General features: G+C 37.6%; 1 protein-coding gene across 9 annotated transcripts; it reads right to left on the reverse strand.

Annotated features, from left to right (window-relative positions):
• Positions 1–6,389: 6,389 nt before the first annotated feature.
• Positions 6,390–23,727, reverse strand: LOC140323344 (hepatitis A virus cellular receptor 2 homolog). Of its 9 annotated transcripts, none has more exons than XM_072400323.1 (11): positions 23,707–23,727; positions 22,873–22,944; positions 21,891–21,940; positions 21,584–21,745; positions 18,277–18,322; positions 15,857–15,964; positions 14,195–14,263; positions 13,043–13,110; positions 11,987–12,083; positions 9,290–9,326; positions 6,390–8,497 (listed from the first exon to the last, which is right to left on the reverse strand). In XM_072400323.1, the coding sequence occupies exons 6-11, from the start codon at positions 15,870–15,872 to the stop codon at positions 8,425–8,427; spliced, it is 360 nt and encodes a 119-aa protein (XP_072256424.1). In that variant the 5' UTR covers positions 15,873–15,964; positions 18,277–18,322; positions 21,584–21,745; positions 21,891–21,940; positions 22,873–22,944; positions 23,707–23,727; the 3' UTR covers positions 6,390–8,424. The 9 variants fall into 9 exon arrangements, 6 of the variants coding, with proteins under 6 accessions (XP_072256424.1, XP_072256420.1, XP_072256421.1 ...); XM_072400319.1 differs by having other exon boundaries at positions 15,626–15,964; XM_072400320.1 differs by lacking the exon at positions 18,277–18,322 and having other exon boundaries at positions 15,626–15,964.
• Positions 23,728–24,572: the final 845 nt, after the last annotated feature.

Here is a 24,572-nt window from a genome sequence, read left to right on the forward strand (position 1 = left end):
TTTCAAGACTAGGCATTTTACCCTTCCAACCTCAACTGCCCTGTAACCTATGCTGTCCATGAGCTGATTATTGAGGACCGGCGAATATCTGCAAAAAAGATAGCCCAGATACTTGACATCTCACGGGAGCGTGTAAGGTTTGGTATTACTGTGACGAATGCCCTCTCAGCTCACACCAGCACGCTCAGGAACAGTCCACGCACCAGCAGGTTGAAGAGGGGTTTGTCACGGGGCAAGGTTACCTACTCCTGTTAACCCTTGCCAAACACAACATTACAGGTAATCTGCCACCACGTGCTTAGATGGAAGCACGCACCGTTACTCTTGACAACAACAGGTATGCTTCTGCTTCTTTAGTGTCACCCGCTACCGTTCCAGACAGGGATGGCTCAGAAATCACAATGTTATAGTAGCGCTTCGGGTTTGCAAGTTACACTATTTCTATTTGGAGCATTCAGAGATTCAGCTTACACTTTTTATAGGGTTTTTTAAGTAAAATACAGAAAAATAAACAAATAATAGCAGAACTATAGCAAACAGCATAAAATAAAAAGGGAAAACTGTAAAATAATACCTAGGTAGAGTTGGTTTTCCTGGTCCAGGTTGCGGTGTAAAGTACAAGTTATTAGTCAGAGTCACTGGGCCCCCTGCAGTGCTCAATGCGTCAGTGTCGTTGTCTTAGCGACATGATGGTATCAGTGAGAGCTCCTTCTGCTGGGCTTACATGGCTTTTTCTATGCCAACAACAGATGTAGGACTAATAGGACCATCCAATGACAGCAGGGTGAGGGCTGTATGAAGGGCTGTGTCCACATGGGTTATGGACACTTCCAAAATGCCCTGGTTCTAGCCATTATTAATATTTTCATAAGTACAGGTTTTATGAACTGTCAACCCACAGAGTATTTATCACCACAAAATACGATGTTCATAGAGACCAAACTAGGTATGTCTGGGACATATAGTTCCCAGAGCAGGCTAAATATGGCTTCCAGACTTCCCTGCGGCCTAGCAAACCAGTTCTTTGTCTCAAAATGCTCACCATAATGAACCAGCTACAAATCCTTCATTTATTACTTTATACAGAATGGTATATTGGAAATTTAAAGATTAGGAATAAATGTGTTTCAGAATACATATTAGAGACGCTCTGTCTGGCCTTATCTGAGGTTTTTGACACCTGGGACACAAGACTCCAACTTTTACAAAACTGGAGACACACAAACTATTACAACTTAAGAAGGGGAAAATAAACTCAATTAGCGCAAAGACCTTACACAGGAAGACCCTTTGTTAATTTTAAAGGGGAGATCCGGACTTAATATTTTCCACCATATCACACTAATTTTTTTCCACAATATCACAATCAGCACTATCCTAGACATGCGTAAGCTTTCAGTGAAGTGGGTGCTGAAATGTTTGAACAGTGATCAAAAGAAGGAACGAGTTGAAGCATCCAAAGCCGCTTTGGCTTATTTTGTATTTCAATATGTTTATTAAAGTTTGTTTGTACATTATAATGTTTTCACATAGAAACAGACAAGGAAAAAAGAACAAAAAAGACAGTGTCGTAATAAAAAACATACCACGTTATGTGTACTCTAATTTTTGAAACATTTGTCACTGCCTGAATACCCCAACAAAATTATCCATCGCTTCAGTAGGTAAAAATTACGGAGAACATTACAGATTCAAGTGGATATTTACCAGAACATACATAGGTAAACCTTAGTTGAAAATATAAGACCAAAAAATATCATACACATATCGCCTTTGAGCAGTGAATAACCTATAACATGTCATATTTACTCCACTAAAGTAAGACAAACAGAAAAGGGTAAAATCTACGGGGGGGCGGAGAAGGGAGAGGAAGGTAAGAAGGCACATATCATTAAAACTGCTTTGGCTTATTTTGAAGCTGCACTGAGGATAAAACCTGGCTCCACATCTATGATCCTGAAACCAAGGAACAGTCAAAGCAATGGCGCCACAGCGGGTCCCCACGGCAGAAATTCCGAACCCAGAAATCGGCCAAAAAAGTCATGACATCCGATTTCTGGGATAAAGACGATATTCTGTTGGTGGACTACCTACCTCGGGGCTCTAGTATCATCGAACAGTATTATGCTAACCTCCTGGACCAGCTGAAGGGGCAATTAAGACGAAATGCCGTGGAAAGTTGCCCAAAGCAATCCCTTTTTTGCAGGACAATGCACCTGCGTACACGTCCAACGTTGTGGCTGCCAAATTGAACACCCTGGGTTTCCAATTGGTCCACCATCCGCCCTACCCACCTGACCTGGCCCCTTCGGACTATTATCTGTTCCCGAATTCGAGGAAACATCTGAAGGAACGTTTTGAGGACATTTCTGACGTCAAAGATGCTGCTGTGAGCGGGTTAACAGCCCAACCAAAGGACTTTTCTTTAAATGGTCTGGATAAGCTGCAACTACGCTGTACCAAGTGCATCAGTTTCAATTTCATAACTCTGGCTCTCTTCTTCCTGGGCAAAGCAGGGAACTTCTCAGCACTCCTTAATATAATGTATATGTAGTTGTGATTAGTAGGGGACAGAATTAAACTGACTTTACAGTTGTATAAAAATGCTGTACAATTACCAAGCATGGACCATCTATTGGGGGAGATGTTCTGGTAACATGGTGGTCAGATCCAGAGTTGGTGTACATTCCATATTTGTCTTTATACCTAATATTAAACCAGAATATGGTTCATTCACAAAGCTTTACCACGTGATAATGTCTTCACAGTGCCCCCATTAATCATCTTGACAAATTTTTGGAAGAGATTACCTTGTTTTATCAATACAGATAATACGTATGTTATTTCTTGTGATGTTACTATAAAACAGCATATCTAACCTCATAGAAGTTGAAAACCTTCCCCACTCTATCCAAAACTGTATAAAACAAATTTTGTCTGATGCTGGACTATCATTAGCATAATATAGAGTTTTAAAAAACTGAATGATCGTTTTCAATGTAACATTTACTTAGTTTAATCTGAACGTTGATTTCTTCTTTTCTGTCATTGAGCAATCCAGGGATATTCACCCAGCAGCAGTATTTCCCACCATCTTCCGGTCACATTAGTAATGGTCAGTGACACATTCCCGTGTTTTATCTCCTAGTAGCTGGTATCTATCCAATTCCCTCCAAGTCACTCTGCTGCCTTTAGTAGGAATGATAACTTTATTACAACCTGATAATATGCATTCACCTCGTCCCCAGCACATGGCGGTTGGGTTTTTGTGAATAATATTATTACAGGGCACAGTTATTGTGCCACCCACTGAACCTGTCACAGGTCCTGCACCTCCTGACTGACATGCAACACACAGAAATATTTCATATTACTATTTCCTCACAACTTATCAGATGGTTTAGAAATGATTGTGTACATCTGGAATGTAATAAAATGTATATAATGTATATTTAGTGGTGATTAGCAGAGGACAGAATGAAGCTGACTTCACAGTTGTATAAAATTACTCTACTAACACCAATGTACCTTTTATAGGTGGAGAGGATCTAGTAGCATAGTGCTCTGATCCAGAGTTTGTGTAAATATAAAAAAACAGAATATGCTCCATTCACAAAGCTTTATGATATTTTCCTCACGGTGTCCCCATAATGACACATTCCTGGAAGAGATTACCTTGTTTTATCAATATAGACATTACATATGAAATATTCTTGTGATATTACAGTTATATTATGTATATAAATTAATTAATCCGGCTGGATATAGAGCCCCCCCCCAAGAAATATTTGCTGATGCAGCTCACACCAGGACAATGGGGCTTTAAAGCTTGTAAAAACCAAGCAATGATACCTCACCCCAACGAATTAGTGACTAGACTTTATGGCAAAAATGTTATTCTTTATCTTTATTCTCACATTATATAAAAAACAAATTGCATACAATAAAAAACACATTATTATTAATAAACAGGATTTATATTGCGCCAAACTATTACGTAGCGCTGTACATTAAATAGAGTTGCAAATGACAGACACAGACAGTGACACAGGAGGAGGAGAGGACCCTGCCCCTAAGAACTTACAATCTAGCATCTTCTGGAAACCCAGGTCCTAAATGTTGTACAAATAAAACATCCATGTGAAATTTGAATAATAATTGGTATAAACCTCCCTTATTATTTTTAAAAGGTGAATTAAGGCTATATTGGCTTTTAACTCCAAAAAATTGTTGAATTGGTGTTGAGTTTCACAGAGCAGCATCTGCTTCCTCCATACAACCATACAACCCGAAATGGGAAGGGAGTGGAGAGAAGAAACTAATACAATTACATTGGATTGATAAGTCTATATTGTCTTACCCCAATATCTACTATAAATAGAACATAAAAACAAAATGCTAACTTTTGTATGTGGGTGTAACATCACTTGATGGACTTCACTAAGTTATGAATACTTAGTGAACATAAATGGAGATACAAGATGAATAGTATTCAGTAAGTATTCTTACTGCTTCTTACCTGAGAGATGCGCCCATATCCAGGCTTTAAAAATATATAGGAAGTAGATACCACATATTTAATTTTAAACCTTGTATAGTCTGAGCTCACATCTCAGTGTCTGTAATAATTTACGTAAACTACTCATCCCTCCTACAAGAATTGTATGACAAGGAGTTGTCTAATATTTCTGCTGCTGGACCACAAAACTGAAGTAAATGAAACACACACAGATTTTACATTCCTATTGTCACTTAACTTCCATTTTGACATAATTCATCTTGGAGATAAACTACAAAGCTGGTTCCTTGCATAGATGTTATATGTCAGTTCTGGGGGGGTTCTAAAAAAAGGTGATCCCAATTTATTTTGATGCTGCATATGCTGTGGGATGTTGAGTTTAAAGTGAGTTTAGGGCTCAATTTTCCTTGTTACTGTTGAGTTTTTAGAAAAAATTTAATGATGTAATGATTCATCATGAATGGAGAGCTGCTGTCCTGGCTTGTCAACTGTTGTGTTTTTACTCACCTTTGATTTTTTCTACCTCTTTTGGACCTCACTTAACAGCATAACATCTGCAACTGGACATTCAATTCTACCTGTTGCCTGTGCTATCATTACTGCTGCTAGAACTCATAGTAGCCTATTACTTTCTTATGGTAGGAAAGCCATAGTACTTCACCCAGGGAACTCTGCTATCCCTACTTTCCATTTCTGAAAATCACTTGTGAACTCTGCTCTACCGCTATATCAGGTAGAATACCTTAATCAAGGTTGTCCACCAAATTATCTGTGGTGTCGTCAATGGACTTTTTATAATGTTGTCCAGAATGAGATTTAGAACATTATCCACATTATTATGCCTGGCTCTCCTGGATTGTGTTTTAAAACCACTACCCTAAAGCATCTTTTAAGGTCCTACACTGTAATTATAAATCTCAGGCCGCTGGTATTGTCTTTTATTTTATTATTATATATATATATATATATATATAGGATCACAGCATGCCTTGTCCACCTGTTTCATGTCTATTCTAATCATGGTACATCTATGTACTTATGCTCGAGGCACTCTTACTAGTCTCCATTATTGATAATATTTCATGCTTTCCTAGTTCTCATTTCTCAAAGCATAAATCTAATCTTCTTTTATTTTGCTTTCATTGGTTTCTTCCTCACCCTCTCCCCTTCTTTAAAAATCGCTTTATTTAATAAAACCTTTTCATTTTATAACATTCAATTTTTGATTCGGTGATATCATTACTGGACCGTTGTGCTCCTCTATGCAATGCAGGCAAACAATGGCAGTTTGATGGCGCCAGGAGGGATCTGTAAATAGCTATTTTACTATAATAATACCAATACTCTTCTCAAGAACCCTCAGCCCCGATAAAGCAAACAGAAAACAGTAGTCTGGCTCTAGAGGACTTATGCAAATATCAAACCACTTTGAAAGGTTAAATCAGAAGCTCCCGGAGGTTGTCCTCACCCTTCAAGTCCAAGTTGAGTCCCAAGTCATTAACACCAGATCCTAAGTTAGGTCCCAAGTCAAGCCACTTCATTTATCCTATTTGCCCCCATATAGAAACAGAGCTCTAACTCTGTTCTTGAGCATGGGATTGAGCGACTTTCTCCTTTTGACAGCTAAAGGGGGAAGGGAGGAAGGCAGTGAGGCTTCGGTAACACCCTCCTCCCCGCCCCCTATAGCTGTTACAGGAGAAAGCCATGGACTTAGAATGCAAGAAACGTAGGGAGGAAGGCAGTGAAGCTTCTGTAACACTGCCTTCCTCCCAGCATTCCTTGCATTCTAAGTTTATTAAGTTCGGCTTTCTCCTCTAACAGCTGGGGAGGAAGACAGTGAGGCTTCTCTAACACCACATTCCTCCTTGCCCCCTTCAGCTGTCAAAGGAGAATGCCATGGACTTAGAATCCAGGAAAGGTGGGGAGGAAGCCGGTGTTACAGAAGAGTCACTGCCTTCCTCTCTGTCTTTCTTGCATTCTAAGTCCACAGCAAAGCCCCCAAGTTGAGTTGCAAGTCATTTATTAGGTGACTTAAGTCGGACTCGAGTCTAAGTTGCGCAACTCGAGTTCCAACCTCTGGAAGTTCCCACCATTTCCCTTCCAAACTCAGTTAACCATGCCCTGAAATTTCAGTGTTCCATTGGCTATTCAATATCTGGGCACTTGTATACCTGCTAACATCTCTCTTGTGATGGAAATACATTTCATCCCTCTTCTTAATGTGTTACATAAAGATTTACAGTGTTGGAAATGACAAGCTTTTTGGTGGTTTGGCAGATGTAACAATTTAAAAATGAATATTATGCCAACATTACTTTACCTCTTACAAGTGCTACCAATTTGCCTTCTGCCCATTTACTTCATCTTTTTCATTCTGAATTTTTGAAATTCAATTGGCATTCAGATACTCCAAGTCTCAGCAAACACCTTCTTAAAGTTCCCAAAGCTCATGGCTGTATAGGCTTTCTGGTTCTAGTTTTTATACTAAGAAGCATCATGCTTGGAAAAGTTAGCATATTTGTGTAGAAGCAGTAACACAAGGCCATGCCATTCTTTTTTAGGAAAGCATGCTTTAATTGGCCAAACCATTGCAGTGAGCCCTAAATATTCCACAATCCAGATATATTCACTTATCCTTCGCTTATGACGCCCATTTTGGAACACCCCTCTTTTTTTTCTTGATCTGTTATTTTGTGCTTGGATTAGACTAGGCAAACACTGTGTGCATCATCTTATTTCAACATTAGAATGGCCTTTGGTAACCCAGCGCCAAACTCATCATACCCTCCTTAGATCCTGCCTTTTTGGAGAATGATACAGCTCCACCATGTTTTGTTGGATCTCCTGACTCCTTCATTAGGCCATTGACCCCATTCCAAACTCTTTGCTGCTCCTGTGCACTCTTTTTTAGGTCCACTGTCTGTTAATTTCTATGCAATTATCTTCAGTGTGAGCACATTCTATATTTGGTCATTAGTAATAAATTTCAGGAAACTAATTGCAAACTTCTTAATCACTTGTACAGAACTCCTGTTGCATATTTTTACATATCTCTTCAATTCTTTACTTCATCACCTACAAAAGCATGTATCCTCTCAGATTGAAGCAGACTTACGACCATTTACCAATGTTTTACTAGAAATAATGACAATATGAATATGAAGGAAATGAGTGCCTCGGAGATCTGAGTCCTTCAGAAACACATAGTTTTATTGGATACAATATTCTTCCACGGCAGATTATCTATTAAAAATGTGTCAGGAATTATCTGGCTCCTGTAAACCTTAATATATTTTACTAGGGGGCTGAAAGGAGTTGGGTCCAGAGTGATGAGAAATATATTATTTATCTCCCCCTTTTAATTCTTTCCATCCTACCACCATATTAATAAATTCCCTAAAAAGTTATTGCAGCCCTAAATTCTTTCCCAAGTTTGTTTTTTATCTGACAACTAATTCATTCACACGTTACTGATTACACATGACCAGATATCCAGGGAGGTTTATATTGTCGTTTATATGTTCTTAGATGTAGTGGCTGCATTAGTTTCTCTTTTCAGACTTTTTTTGCATTTGCGCTATATAAATAATGTTTAAAAAAAATAACACCTAATCACACGACTGTGTCTATGGCTGCAGAACCCCTTTCACTTTATTATATTTTTTATATTATATTGTTTGGTATTATACTGCAAAGGACAGCACTGGATTTCAGGTAGGAATAACAAATATTAACACATTGAACAATTTCTAGGTACAAAGAAAATGACTAAAATAACTCTGCGCCATTATCTACTGTACAAGCACCCAAATGCTGTGTCACAATGATCCATATACCGAGGGGTTGTCACCTTGTAGGCGATGGTGTTGTGGATCTCTTGTGCAAGGAAATGTCTTCCTGTGTGATCATGTATAAATGTTGTCTGTGGCTTGATTTTCTACGCTTCCCAGAACATCAATGTTGATCGCTGATGTTTGGCTGGAAAATGGGTAAATAGACATTAAAACACAAAATGCAAAAACAGTAATCTCAACCCCCACCCCACTAAAATATGTGTAATGGTACAGCTAAAAATGCCTGCAGATGATGGCAATCTTAGTGACTTTTCCCCCTCCTGCCCAAGATTGGACAGTGAGGGAACCTAAGCACACAGATGAGGTTATGGTTGTGTTGCCCCTCCTGTAAGTATGTTCATTTTGTTAGACTAACAAGCACTGTGTTGCCACTGACTGGCTTGGAGTGCTGATCCTATTTCTTCCTATCTCAGTGCTTTCTGTGCACAGTTTGTAAAAGTACATATTATTGTGCAGAATACAATAAAGTAAACCTGTTCCTATCCCATGCAGAGCAAATAATCCATTGCAATAAAGCACGGACTGCCTGAGTATTAAAGCACCAACAATTTCATATGGTGGTGGGTACAGGGTCCTGTCTAAGCTCTGATCTGGCCAATTTGGAGATTCCCCAGGCCATCCTCCCTCCATTCCAATGTCTGAACAAATTTGAGGGATGAAGGAAAAGTAAGTATATGCAGCTAGGGAAGAGGGCATTTATGTGAACCTTTTGATTTGCATTAAAAAAACACATGTTCTCTTTACTGATTTTCCTCTAATAGGTATAACTAAATAAAATGACATTTAAAAAAATAGGTCAAGGGTTGGTTAACCACAATAAAGCTTGCTCTACAAAATGTGAAATCTGGTTTCTTGAACAACATAAACTTGATATCAGACATTATACTGTTTGTTAAGTCTCCAAATCTGTCATTACCTGTCTGCTTTAGTCTTTAGGGCTTTGTATAATTTCCCTGTAGATACAAATAAAGTTTGTTGTAATTCAGAGCAAAAACATTTTACCGGAAACTACAATAACAAATATTTGCAATGATAAACATATAATATATACAGTATATATATATCAATAAGCTGCAGACATGTCACATGGTGGTTTGTGGGCCGTGTGTGACCCCTTCAGTTCTCCTACTAGCGGTTTAGGAATGTAAACTGAATGAGGTCCAATCTGTATTTCAATTGATAAAAAATACAACTCCTTTGCTAATTTTGCATTGAGTGGGATTATGGGCTTTTCTCCTGCTTTTCTAGCTGATTAAAAGAACACCATATTGTGACAAAGTATTTGCAATTTACTATTTACAATACCTTCATTGTTCTGCACTTAGCTTTAGGCTGGACTTTATTTGCAATGTGCCCAATACCATATGATAGGATGATTCATCCAATGACAATATTAGAAGATCCTAATGTATTAAAATATTTGTCCTTTGCACTAAGGACTAAAGAAGTTCAGAAACAAGAGACAATACCCTAAAAGCAGTCTCTCTGATAAATTGGGTTGGATAATCCGCCGTCCCTACTTGTATTTTTATCAGTTGATGCTGAAAAAGCTTTCGACCATGTAAACGGGACTTTCTTCAGGAAACCTTGAAACAAATAGAACTAGGTCCAAATATGTTAGGGCGCATACAAGCTCTAAACACTGGGCCAACCGCCAGAATCCGTGCAAATGATATCCTGTCAGAGCCTTTACAAATCCGCAATGGTACTAGACAGGGGTGTCCTTTGTCCCCCCTGCTGTATATTTTAGTTTTGGAACACCTAGCTAATGGTATAAGGAATAACCCTGATATTAAAGGTGTGAGGACTGGAGATGACCAATACAAACTTTCTATGTTTGCAGATGATGTGCTTCTTTATGTTAAATCCCCTCATACCTCTGAGAATGGGTGAATGTGGTTAAAATGGACATTCTGCCCAAGGTCTTGTACTTCTTCTCCACGCTTGCATTTCCCCCTCCTAATTATTTATTTTCCCGTTTGGATAATTTGATCTACGCCTTTATTTGGCATAGGAAAAAAGCCTGTGTAAATCGATTAATGCTCACCAGGAAGAAGATTGCAGGTGGCTTAGCCGTCCCTGATTTTAAACTGTACTACAAAGCTGCAGTACTTTATAGAATACTAGACTGGATTCACAATAAGAAACACAAAGCTTGGGTGAATATTGATGAATCAATGCTCTCAGGCCCTTTACATTTAGACCCTTGGATATGGCCACAATTTAGACCCCATTCACCTTTAATACCACCTACTGTATCTCAGACCCCATTGGTATAGGACGATCTGCTGAAGAAAGGGGTCCTTTCCTCTGGACCCGGGCCACTCGCTCCATTTTTCCAAAATCCAGAGTTCACCCCAACTTTCCAAGTCTTTACATTTTTACAGTGATCATTCCAGAATCAGCCAGATCCTCATTAGGGAGGGTATCCCTTCCATGCAGGACTTAAGGGTGCCTGGACACCAAGACAGAATTACCTGGTTGGTATATTTCCAACTGCAAGATTTTCTCCAATCTCAGCGCCTATTGACCAACATTTCTAGACCCCTTATGGTTTTTTAATCTCCTGTTTTGCAAAATGATAGAGTGACTCATGGCATAGCGTCCATATATGATATCCTCTTAACGGAACTCCAGACCACCACGTCCCATTTTTTTTAAATACTGGTAATGTGAATAAGGATGTAGGTTAGAACCTGATGAGATATAAAAATCTTGTACATATGTACATAAATTATGTAGATCAGCTAGAGACCCGGAAAGAAGTTATAAGATCCCCAGCAGATGGTAGAAATGTCCAACAGCCATACATAGATTTGACCACACATATTCCCCACTCTACTGGAGATGTGGACATGACCCTGGCTTTATGTTGCATATTTGGAGTTCTTGCCCGCCTATTGCTACATTGTGGAATAAGATATTTGCAATCTACAATAGGGTTATGGATGAGGATTTATCCCCACGTCCATACATTACTTTGGTCGTTATTCTTCCTGGCTCTAATAAACCTATAAAAAGAGGTCTTTTGCGCCACTTTATAGTGGCTGGCCAAAGGACTATGAATGATACCTCTGAAGGCCCTACTATGGTGGAATGGATTACAGAAATGGATAGTATAGTGAGCTTTGAATGCCAAATACTCCAGGAGGAGTTTGAGCCGCATGACAACATAGAATGGGATATATGGGAAATGTTTAGGCTGTCCCCCGATGTTCAAACATACCTCCAGTGAACAAGACATAAAGTATGTTTCTAATAGGATTGTATTCCTTTTCCAACTTAGTAAGGGGACTGTGCTTACCTGGATTAATTTACTACATATTGGCTAAGCAACAACTTATGGGTAGAATTGACAGCAGAATTTGTATATCCTGACTAGCCATTTGATTTGACGCCCTTTATGTAAAATGATTTTTGAATTCTTGTATGATACTATTTAATACTATTTTTTCGAGTCATTGCTTTTTCCCTTGTTCACCCCCCCCCCCCCCCCCCGGTTGTCTAGTTCTAAATTATGTTCTTCTTTGTCTGTCTATAATTTTGTTGAAATGTCAATAAAGACTTATTATACATAAAAGTATAAGTAAAAAAAAAAAACAGAATTACTTACATTTGTATAGGACCAGTGTCATCAGAAGGGTGCAAACTACCACAGAAATAACGGCACAAACTGGTGAAACGTAATCACTCTGATTGTTGCCATTTTCCTGAAAAAAAAATTATTTAATATTGTGCTGGCAGTGACAATATAATTTTTTCTATAGACCAAGTATTCCTCTGAGTTTGCAGCAGTCAATGCTTTAATTGATTGTGTTTGTTCTTATATATATTATGCTATCTGTATTCATCTCTCTGTCTCTATGTATCCAAATGTCTGTACTGCAAACACAAGTAGGACTTTACCATACTCATCCCTACTTGACTGGCTTCTCACATGCTTAAAGTGGACAAAAATACCAGGGTGGGAAAACACCTATCTGCCAGAAACCCAATATACCCAACTACCCCATTGCATTGGAATCAGTCTGGGGGAATTCGGCTATTCAACTACCAAGGTGAATTATCATTTTGGAGGTTGCATTCAGCACTCAATTTGCAAACAATACTTAATCACATGCAATAAAACTTTTTTTTCTAGCAGCCAATGAGATGGTTGAAGTCAACAGAGTTTCCTTTTCATTTACTAAGAGAAGTGAATTGTCCCTTGCACTCTCTTACATTATATAAATGAGAAGGGTAGGTGTTCTGTATTTTAGCAGGGGGAATTCAGGATAAACATTTGGAATGCCAACTTAGTACAGGTAGTGAGGTGTATACTTGTGTTCCAGCAGATCAACAGTATTTATTCTTTATTTTAGAGATAAATTATAAATTTTTCCCCAGCTTTAGATCCATTCACAATTTTCTATTGTATTTCCAATTGTGACAGCTGTGCACTTTTGAGATTGGCTACTAAAAGGCAGAATGAGTCATTACTTTTCATAGGAACTGAAAAGATACACCTAAAGAGATTGACCATCTGTCAGTGAATTTCTGGGGGAATCATTTATAAATAGGGCTCTATGTGTTTCTTGTTATTTTGTCTAGACAATGCCCCAATCCCCATACAGGGGATGATAAAATGAAAATACTAAGTTTTCTGGATTTAAAAAAATTGTATTGTTACCTGTGTCCTTACGTCTCTATATGTATTGTTTGCAGGATAAGTTGTAGCAATGCTGAGTGTACTGTCACCTATGAGTAAACATAAAATAAAAATTGTTTTTATTTGAAATTAATAAAACTGATGTTATTACATGCATGTCATGACTGCCAAACCTTTTATTAAATTGGTCTCTTTTTTTTCTACCAATCAGCAATATTTAGATTTACCAATTACACTTTACAATGTTGTGAACTAACCAGTATAGTTGATGGAACATGTCTCTGTTCAGTCCTAGAACTGTTCAGACCAACCCTAACCTGAACATTATTTAAGTCAATGGTATAGAAACTTTGGTCATTTGTCACTACGGTAGCCAAATGTGTCATAATGACATGGAGGTCCCATCAAATGTTTAAGGAACATTGCAATTAATTAATTATAAAAATCAGATTGTGTACAGTGGGTAAAATGGGCATTTTGTGCAGATTGGAGGACAACATGGGAAAGACGTAACTTTATTTTAAAGCTTTGTGGGCTGACCAGTGTGGATGATGTTACAGAAAGATTGAGGGTCATTTTTGGACTTACAGTAATATTACCATTCTTTAACAAAGCCTACTTGATCTGTCAGTTTTTTTATATCTTTGTCTCACCTTAACAGCAGAAATAACAAAAAATATTTTAAAGAAATGTCAGTTATATGAAAAACGTTTGTTTGGTATTGTAAACCTAAACTGGTGTCAGTTTAGCAAATAGGCTTAGCTGTGCTTTGGTCTGCTACCCAAAACCTCAAACACTTCCTGTTATTGGACAAAAGACAAGCGCGTATTTAGTAACAAATTTGTAGTGAGCCATGACCAGGTATCCTCTGCTTCCATGCTAAATCACACTCCGAAGCACTCAACAAGAAGCAGTCTGAAGAACTGTTTCAGAATTCTGTATCAGGGCTACTGATAGAAGATTAAAAACAACCTGAGGCTGAGGACAAAACCTAACACTTACTTTCTGAGATGGAAGGGGAGTTAGAACGATCAAAGGAGCCATAGCAGTGTGTGCAGTCAGTCCTCCACAGGCCATGTTTGGTGAGGGGGGCGATTGAAATCTGGTGTTAATGGTGTTGGTGTTGTCAATGGTATTTTCCCCAGTAAATGATGTCAGAGCAAACCACATTACCTGTACTGATCACTTCTCCCCTTCTGGTAGTGACTTGTTCTGTAACACTTCTGGGGTCTTCATATCTTTCTTAAAAAAAAGAAAAAGAAAAAGTCCTTACTACTAGGTAGGTCCAGCTTTCTTGCCAGCTTATCATATTTCTGTCACATTGGATAGAGTATGGTAGTAATGATTCCTCTGATTAGTTTACTGCACACTAAACCTAGGGATTACATTGTAATATATTGCAGTTTATCTCTCCTTAGATGTGGTGGCTGCGTTAGTTATTCTCTTGTTTTCACCTGGTGATTCTGCCAGTAACACATTTCCTATCTCTGGCTATAATAATATTTACTCCTAGTAGTGTATTAGTGAAACAGCATCATTGTCACTCTAGTGCAGGAAGTGTATATGGACTACAGAACACCCTTTCTCTCCCAATATTTAATAGAGGGGAGGTTTAAATATCACAGAGATCCAACTAATAGCAGAAGTCAGCGGAGGCAGACAGTATTTTATGTAATTGGATTTTATTTACAAAAACCTTAAATGGGATATTACCCCTAAAGGGGATCAAATAAGAGAAGATCAGTTTAACAATGACACACCTAAAGGAAATTAATTGAAACCTCCTATTCTGCTGTCCTTAGGTGTGGTGGCTGCATTTATTAATTTTAGTCTTTTCTTTGTTTTTGGTGAGCCTTCTAGTACTATAGTTCCTGCCTCCAAATGACAACATTCACTGACTGTACTGTATCTGTGAAGAGCTGCATGTCACCCTGATGTTTTAGAGCTACAGAACATGTCCCTTCACTTTGTTTCCATGACATAGGAGGAGGTGTCCTGTAGGAATAGTGTTAACCCATCACAGTCCATTTGGGACAGAAAGCAAAGACAATTGTCAGATTACTAGATTTCTGGCAGGATAAACAGGTATTTCCTAGGGCTATTTGAATGGGTAAAACAAAAGACTTTAAACAGTATACTGAACAGACCAAAGGGCAGCAAATTAATGAAGTTTACTGTCTGGGTTTGCAGATTCTGCATTCTTGGCGATCAGTTTACATCCTAACATAACATCCCTTCCAAACATCCAGCCATTATCTATATCCGAACCCATTTTCTTCCAGTTCTGTTATTAAAAATTGAAGAAAACAGCTCCAGGCAAATCTTTTTTGATGTTTAGATATTTTAAAGGGTCACAATGTCTGTAGGCTTTATATTAATGTATTCTCATATGCAAGACAGAATAAAAGGAAAGAGCCCAATGGGGACACTGGGATACAAGTACATTACAGGAAGTAAAGATAAATCTCCTCTATGGAAGCAGGCACCACATATATAACCCTTCTCCACTCTATCTAAAGCCAAAAAAATGACTGGTCTATGATTAACACATTATAAGAATTTAATTTAAAATAATTGACTGCCAGTTTAAAATGTAGCAGTTACTTTGTTTGATCTGGACATTGATTTCTTCCTTTCTGTCATTGAACAATCCAGGGATATTCACCCGGCAGCAGTATTTCCCACCATCTTCCTGGGTCACATTAGTAATGGTCAGTGAAACATTCCCCTGTGTTATGTTTCCCAGTAGCTGGTATCTATCCGATTTCCTCCAGGTCACTCTGCTGCCATCAGTGTGAATAATAACGTTATTACAACCTGATAATATACATTCACCTCGTCCCCAGCACATGGTAGTTGGGTATTGGTGTACAAAATAATTACAGGGCACAGTTATTGTATCATCCACTGAACCTGCCACAGGTTCTACACCTCCTGACTGACCTGCAAAACACAGAAATAGTTCATATTACTTTTTCTTCAGACACTTATCAGATGGTAAGGGATCAATTTATTTGTGCACATCAGGAATGTAATAAAATTATACAGAATATTGTATTTTCAGTGGCATTTTCATGGGTCAGAATGGAGGATACTTCATAGTGGTTAGAGTTAGTGTAGGTTTTATGTAGGTTTTATGGTCCATTCCCAGAGCTTTACTGCATAATATTTTCTCACAGTGTCCCCCATTTTACTAACAGATTCTTAGAAAAGATTCCCTTGCTTTAACAAAACAGATACTGCATATGGTATTTCCTGTGCTGGTACAATAAATACATTTACCATCAAATAATGTGACTCACAACAAAACAGATAGCTTAAGCCTGGTGATAATGGTGAGGTTCTATGAGGTTTCTATAGAGAGGATCAAATAATGGACCCATATGAGATAAAAAAAACATTGTTGGAGCCTGTAGACACATAGTCATTGTGGACACATTGTGGCCATTGTAGATATATAGCCATTGTAGATATATATCCATTGGTATCTAAACTATCTCATAGCTAGGATCTCATCCTCTACACAAAACATTTTCCTGTGAAATTGGTTGTGTAAATAAGCTAATGAGATTGGGAATGTAACAAGTAAATCCAAATTATATTGTAACAAGGAGGAAAACATGCAATGTCATCCTTTCTGCCTTTGTTTACCCAGTTAAAGGAATTAATGTTTTCCACTACTAATATAATAAATCATTATCACATATTTTTATATTCATATAATTAATGTATAGAGCATATGGGGAATACTTGAAATATCATTCAGGGCTTCAGGGAACCGCTGCAATAATTACTATATCCACAGCTCACAGTACATTAGTGTGGTGGTCAGTAGGAAGAAGGCCTCTTACATTGCTGGCCAGTGGGAATGTCATCTTTACAGATAGCCAAAAATAATATTGGGGTCAGGTAAACTGATCTGAGAGACACAAATTGCTCAAGATACCCCTAGCAACCCTAGGGTTATTATTATTATACAGTATTTATATAGCACCATCATATTACACAGCGCTGTACATAGTCCATAGTCGTGTCACTAACTGTCCCTCAAAGGAGCTCACAATCTAATGTCCCTACCATAGTCATATGTCATTAATGTAGTCTAAGGTAAATTGTTAGGGAGAAGCCAATTAACCTAACTGCATGTTTTTGGGATGTGGGAGGAAACCCACGCAGACACGGGGAGAACCTGCAAACTCCATGCAGATAATGTCCTGGCTGGGGATCGAACCTGGGACCTAGCGCTGCAAAGGCCGGAGTGCTAACCCCTGAGCCACCGTGCTGCCCATTGAACTCTGGTTAGAAACACTGGTATAGAGTAATAAATAGTAAATTAATGGAAAATGGTTGAATTAAAACTGCAGCTTGCTGAACTGGCAGAACAAAGTTGATGTGACCTGGTGTTCCAGATTTACTTTTCCATTTAGTCAAAAAGGGATTAAAACCCTTGTGCTTTTAAAACTCAAAGAATCAAACACTCATTATTACAAACCATTATCAGGGTACAATACTAATATTTTAGGCCTATTCATAAATTTGCACCCTAAGAAAAATTCAATACTCACCAATCAAATGAAGAAGATAAAAGTAAATTGTATAATAAATCATTGTTTAGTCCTGCAGGTTCCCAGCTGACACCAGAGCCAGTGATCAGTATATATCACCTTGTATAGTCTGAGCTCACATCTCAGTGTCTGTGATGCTTTCTGTGCACAAGTCATCCCTCCCTCATGCATTTCATGACAAAGTTTTGTCTAATATTGCTGCTGTCCTACCACAAAACACAATGAAACTGAAACACAGAGACCACTGACTTCACATTCTCACCGTCACTGAACCTCCATTATGACTAAATATTCCTCCTTGAGATAAATGACAAATGCACAAATATTAATTGTTAGATCTCACTTCTGGGGGTTTCCAAGAAAATATAAGCCCATTAATGTATGAATAACATAACTGCACAATATGGCAGATTTACTTAAAATAGACCTGTGATCAAAATGTCAGCATTATGTAAAATGGTCACTTTCCCTTCTACATAATGAAAAAAATGTTTTTAATTACTTTTTTTAAATTTTTTACTCCTTCTGTCTTTACTGTCACAGCTGCCGCATTAAAGAGTGAAGGGGATACCTTTGAGCCACATATCCCAGGAAGCTGCAGACTATTCCTTCTGCACAGCCTGAGATTGGCCACAGCGTCATCAGAGGCCTTCCACAAAAAAAAAAAGTGAAATTCAATAATTTATTTACATTTGGAGGAAGACCCTTGCACACTTTGACAGATGTCACGAAGACCCTTAAAAAAGAGAGAAGATATTGATGTGAGACATGACAAGGAACCCCACAAAGAAGAGGAAAACCAAGTGCAGGATTTGTTGTGTGTTGTAAATACATATATCAAATACTTTTATCAAGAAAGGGTAAGTGAAAATGTATTATTTTTTCTTATAACTTCTGCTTTAAAAGTCTGCTGTCCTCATACTATGACTGGTCTATGTTCCTGACTTTATCTTCTTCATCTGATGCTCACTATATTTACATTACCCTGCCACCCAGATGGATTTTTGAATGGGGTGCTTACACCCCAGAAGGTAATTACACAAAAAAGTGCTAGTAAAATTGGTAGGGTATTTTTTTTCATATGGGACATGTATTCTCCAAGTAATTATTTAGAGGATTTATTTTAACTTTAATATTTACTTGCAACAGTCTGCTGTACTGGAAAGATAACTAAAGTACATGGATGTGTAAATGCATTGGCTGTATGGGTTGCTTGAGATTGGAGAGGTGGTGGAGCAGTCTAGTAGGCTGACTGGCAGGGGCAAGGTTTTGAAAAAATGGAAGAAAAGAGGTATGAGGTATAGAGAGAAAGGAGTGACCTGTGAATGAAGGAGCCCAAACACAGGGCACTTAGAGTTTCTGCTATCCATTTCTTATTGGTCAAAGTGGTGCTCCCATGAATGAATTTACTTGCTGCATATGAAAGTATACGTGCTGATGCTCAAATTAGTTTTTTTCGGTAAGCAGGATAGGTTTATAACTTAAACACACACAAAAAGATAACAAGAAAAAAATGGTAGTTTTTTTTAATTTTTTTTAGTCAAATTATTTGGGGAATTGATTTGCATTTTATTATTTTTATTATTTGTTTTAGTTGTTATTATTTGTCATAGTCTACTGCAGTGTTTCCCAACCTTTCTTAGTCGCGGCACATATTTTACAATTAGAAAAATCCCACGGAACACCACCAAAAAGTCAGACACGTAAATTAGCTACCTGCTGCCATCTAGTGGAAGAGTTTTTTTTGGTTCTGCCTATCACTATACATCGCTGGTATAGACAAATGAAGACAAATTTTTTGCAGTAAATAAATCATTTTGGGACCAATTAACTGAAATTGGATAATTTCCCACGGTACACCCGAAGATCTCTCAAGGCACACTAGTGTGCCGCGGAACAGCGGTTGAAAAACACTGGTCTACTGTATTGGTAATATAACTGCATGAACTGCTAATTAACTTCATGGTGGAGCCACAATCAACAACTGCATTATACAGTATATATTCTCCATTCGTGTTTATAGTCAGAGGGTCCTACTACATCATTAACAATATCTTCTAAACTTCACACAAATACTTTTTTGGTATAAGAAGGAAGTTTATTTTAGTGGTTAATCTTGCAGCACAGATAATGAGATAAAAAGAAGGATGTTGGCACATGACCCACTATTTTAAATCCTATTCTGATGTATCTTTTTATATAGCTCCTATATCCTATTTTTATTATTTAGCTGTCTTATATTGACACCCAAATAACACTGCATCATAGATATAGCAAACATTGCAAACTATTAAGGATCTGCTCACTTACAGTGCACTACATACAGGTGTAAAAATGATATCATTAGGTTCTAATCTAACGAATTTAAAGCAACCCATTCACTGGTCAGTTCATCTATTCGCTGCCTGAGCATTTTCATTTTTTTATGCATATTTTAGGTCTGAACATACTGATTACTGAAGAATAATATTTTCTGAAAGCAGAGGACATGTCAAATTTTTATGTTGTCTAATATTTTGTGTAATTGAATAAACAGTATGTTTAACAAGCCTCTGTCCTGCACAGGAGGGTGAAAGGAAGCCCCTTCGGATCTAGGAGTCCTCCATATGTCGGATGTCCTCGGGGACTACCTGTACTAAATTTATTGTTAGTGCACACAAGTATAATACAATTCTCAAGTTCTTTTTAAAACTTAAACAATGAGATTGTGTTGAGTGAATAGATATTGAACATAGAAACAATCATAAGCAAAACCTGCATGATCTAGAATTATTGGTATAACTCTTGTTGTTGGCTTATGCATTACCTAATATCATTGTCATTCTTGTATTCAATGACACCTGGTGTGTACGTGGTGGTGGAGAGGGAGTTTAAAAAAATCGGGGTGTGTCTTCTATTTATCATTAAAAAAAAAATTTAACTTTTTTGGCCAGAAAGACTGACAGCTCGTAGCCTATGGGGAGATCAGTAAATGGGTAATTCCTAACATCCACCCATTGAGGTAGAGGTAAGTAGAAGACATGGGGGTGGTGGTGGGGTGTAAGCCAGGAAGGCAGGCATGTGCAGAGCAGTGTCTGTGTCCTCACTAGAGAGATTTTTTTACTTTATATACTTTTTACTTTACTTTATACTGTTTGTCCTTCTGCCCATTGTCATTGGCACAGATGGTAAATGGAAATCAAGAGTTTTTCAGTTTTTACTGGAGAGGAAGATGACATACTTTGGATAAGGATACCTGTTCTAGTGACAGCTGTTTATGATGACCCTTCACAGTAGAGATATTTCATCTAAAGTCTTGCAATTGCAAGTCTGCTATTTGGCATAAAAGCCAGAAGTGGTGTTCAGGCCAATCATGAATTCAGTGTGGCTTGGGTTGACCTGAACAAAACAGATTTTTCCCCAAACTTTGTATTTAAAAATAGGCTCCCCCATATTCACCTAGTGCACAAATGGGTAGCCAGTTTTGCATCAGGGGGCTCCGGTCATTATATTTGGTCCCGTAAACCTGCATAATATAGGGCCTGATTTATTAAATCTCTCAAGCTCAAGTGTTTGCGAATTTATCTGGTGGAAATGGATATATACATGCCCTAAAGGGAGCCTATTTGCCAACCGTGGAAATAGTCAATTGGAGGAAGAATGCAAAAAGAAGGTTTTTTTTGGCAAAACTCTAGGTCAACTCTCAGAGCTATGCTTTATTATCATACCATTACAATTAGGAATAACTAAACCTGGAATGGGTTTCTTAAAAATCATTTGCTATTAGTTGGCAAATGTTTTTAAACCTGGACCAGATCCATTGCAGGTTTGCTGAATCACCCAGGTTTTCCCATAATAGTCTTTTCCAATCTTGGATGGCTTTAATAAATCAGGCGCATCAGTCCGAAAACAACCTGAATAAAAGGCAGAGGCATTCCCCAGCCACCATTGTGTGATTCTTTCTGCTGGGCTCAAGAAGCTGCTCAATGAATTAGATAAATGCTCTGTTATTTATTACTTTATCTGCTAGTCAGGTCGATGTTGAATTGAAGTCTGTCTGCAGGGACTTCCGGTTCCGGCGCCTCATGGAGTAGCAACGTAGAGAAGAGGGTCCTGCTCACCCGACCGTAATCTCGTCGCTGATTGTCCGCTTCACACAGAAAATCCCGGAAACGGCACTCTACAAAATTGTTTAAATAGATTTTTTAAATAGTGAAAGTCAGTTGACTACCATCATATTTCATGTATTTATTATATCAGAATGATCTCTTTATTAGGAAGTTTTAATTTTTTATTGACAATAAACTTTATAATACCAAATTTACTTTTAAACATGTTTCGAAAGTCTTCCTTCCTCCAGTTTTCACTTGTAACCCTACGGAAAGAGAAACTGTTAGGAATTAAACTTTTTATTGACAAGACTGTATATTTCTCTTTTACAAATGTAACATACTTATGTCTTGTGAAATATTATATGATCTATTGAATAGCCAAGCGTCTAGTTATGGATGTTGGATTCCTTTAAACAATATGTAAAATAAACACCGGTATTTGGGATTTTAAGTTTGGTGATCTTTTTACAAATACTAAATACCAATTAACCTAATGCAGTATATAACCATTGTAATTAGTTTTTATTATGGCACCCTTTGAACTTGAGAAAGGACAATAATGTGGAAATCATTGTTTACTATAAAAAACTAATCCCACCAGTATATGTGAAAAAAAAAAATAAAACCAATTGCACACTTCATTGGTGTGCAGCATCCCCTTTTTAAATTGGAGCCTGCTTGCACTTCATTGATATACGCAGCTTGCATGATAGATGGAACTAGAATATGCACATATTTGTAGCAGATGAAACTCAGGTGCTGTCTGTTTAGAACAGTATTCTCATTTTATCACTCAAAACCAATATTTTCAAGCCTACCTGTCTTCTTCTGTCTCTTTAAACTCGTACTACTACTACTACCCACCCTTCCATATCCCACTCCTTTTTTTGTTACTTCCCCCACCTTTTAGATTGTAAGCTCTTATGGGCAGGGTCCTCTCCTCCTCCTGTACCACATACTGTATATTGGTCATTTGAAACCCCTATTTATTATACTATTTGTTGTGTAATATTTTGGTGCTAATAATATTAATAACTTGTGAAATACCTTTCAGGTCTTAGGGAAACCATGCTATAATTACATTATCTGCAGCTCTTAGTACATGGTGATCAATGGGCCCTGGTCTTAAAGCATTCTTCATGAGTCAAAAACAGATGATAAATGCTTATTTATCTATTTCTTAATGGAAAAATACCTGTTTTTGGATCCAAGTTTACTTATTATGTGTATATTGTGCTATATTCCAAATCATCAGGGCATTCTTCAACTGAAAAAGATAACAGTAACAACATAAATGCAGGGCAATACTAAGACACAAGCACAAGTCTGGTGGATTTTCATACATGTTGGTGAATTGTGGTCAATCTTATGAACATACAGCATGTCTGTATTAGTCTGTCATTTGCAATCCCTATTTAATGTACAGCGCTGCGTAATATGTTGGCGCTATATAAATCCTGTTTATTATTATTAATAATAATAATAATAATAATAATAACAATATTAATAATAATAATGATTTTAATCATATTTTCTCTGTTTATATAGGAAGTCTTTTTTATAAATAATTATCAGTACCTTTTTCACTTGCTGTGGTTCAGCCTGTTTAACAAATACTGCGAAAACTGTAGCTAAAAGCAAAATGCTGCAAGCAAAGCACATGCTTAGGTTAAAAACTAATGTTTTGTATATTTCTCTTTTTTGAAGCCAGGTTTTAAATACATTCTGCTGAAAGGCCCCTGCAATAGGAGAATATGTATACTCCCCTTGCCTATGGTATGTGTCCCCATCACATGCTTTGGTTCCTTTTCTGATCCCTGTGTATGTACATGACATGAAGATAGAACCCCACACAGAGCAGGACACATACATTCAACACTCAAAGGCCTCCAACACTCAAAAAACTATGACAGAGGCTTTGCTTCATTGACTTAAATAAATCAATCAATTCACTTGTTTGCTTTTACTATAACAAATAAAGAACATATGCACAAAACTGCTATACACTATACAAAAACAATATACATACTGTCCTGTATTTGAAGGTGTATTTCCTTATTGTCATAATAGAATGATCCATGGCTCTGCACTCTGCAGCAATACACTCCTTCATCTTCTATAGTTAAATTACTGATGGTCAATGACAGATTGCCCTGTGCTAAATCCCCCAGTAACTGGTATCTCTTAGATATTCTTGTGATCACGCTCCTGCTATCCGTCTGGATGATGACATCATTACAATTGCAATTAAAATTACAATATCAATTTGAGCATTTGCCTTTAGTCCAGCATATGGTCTTTGTGCCATAAGTGGCATAGGTGCAGAGTAAGGTCACAGAATCACCTACTGATCCTATTACATGGTCATTTGATGTCACAGCTGCCAAGAAAAAAGAAGAGAGATTAAGCTTGCATGTTGCCTGAGTACAGAAACTGATTAAAGTAAAACCACATGATTAGATTTTTATTTGTTTGCTGTTTGAATTAGGAAATAGGCTACAATTTACTATGATAAAATAATTACACCATTCAGGAAACTGAACTGAATTTTATAAAATGACTTTGCCAAGTAGTATGGAGACCTCAGATGAGTGATCACCATAACCATAATTGGCAAGAAGGTAGCCTTAATCATTAACCTTTGCGGTAACACTTCTTAACACTTATGCAACCCCAACAAAAACCCCCAATAATTACATTTATTAAATGTGAATTCAGTTTTAGTTGCATAAAGTTACAAGGATACTGCATTTTTAGCAAGATTAACAGGTATTCTGTGTACTAAAATCTTCTGAGCCAGGAAATGGGCCACCATAGCCATGTTCTTGCCTAAATTTCCTGATAACCCTCCCCCCCCCACACACACACAGAATACAGCTTTGTATAGGATGCACT

The sequence above is a fragment of the Pyxicephalus adspersus genome, chromosome 2 (genome assembly GCF_032062135.1).
Source record: "Pyxicephalus adspersus chromosome 2, UCB_Pads_2.0, whole genome shotgun sequence".
Taxonomy (NCBI): Eukaryota; Metazoa; Chordata; class Amphibia; order Anura; family Pyxicephalidae; genus Pyxicephalus; species Pyxicephalus adspersus.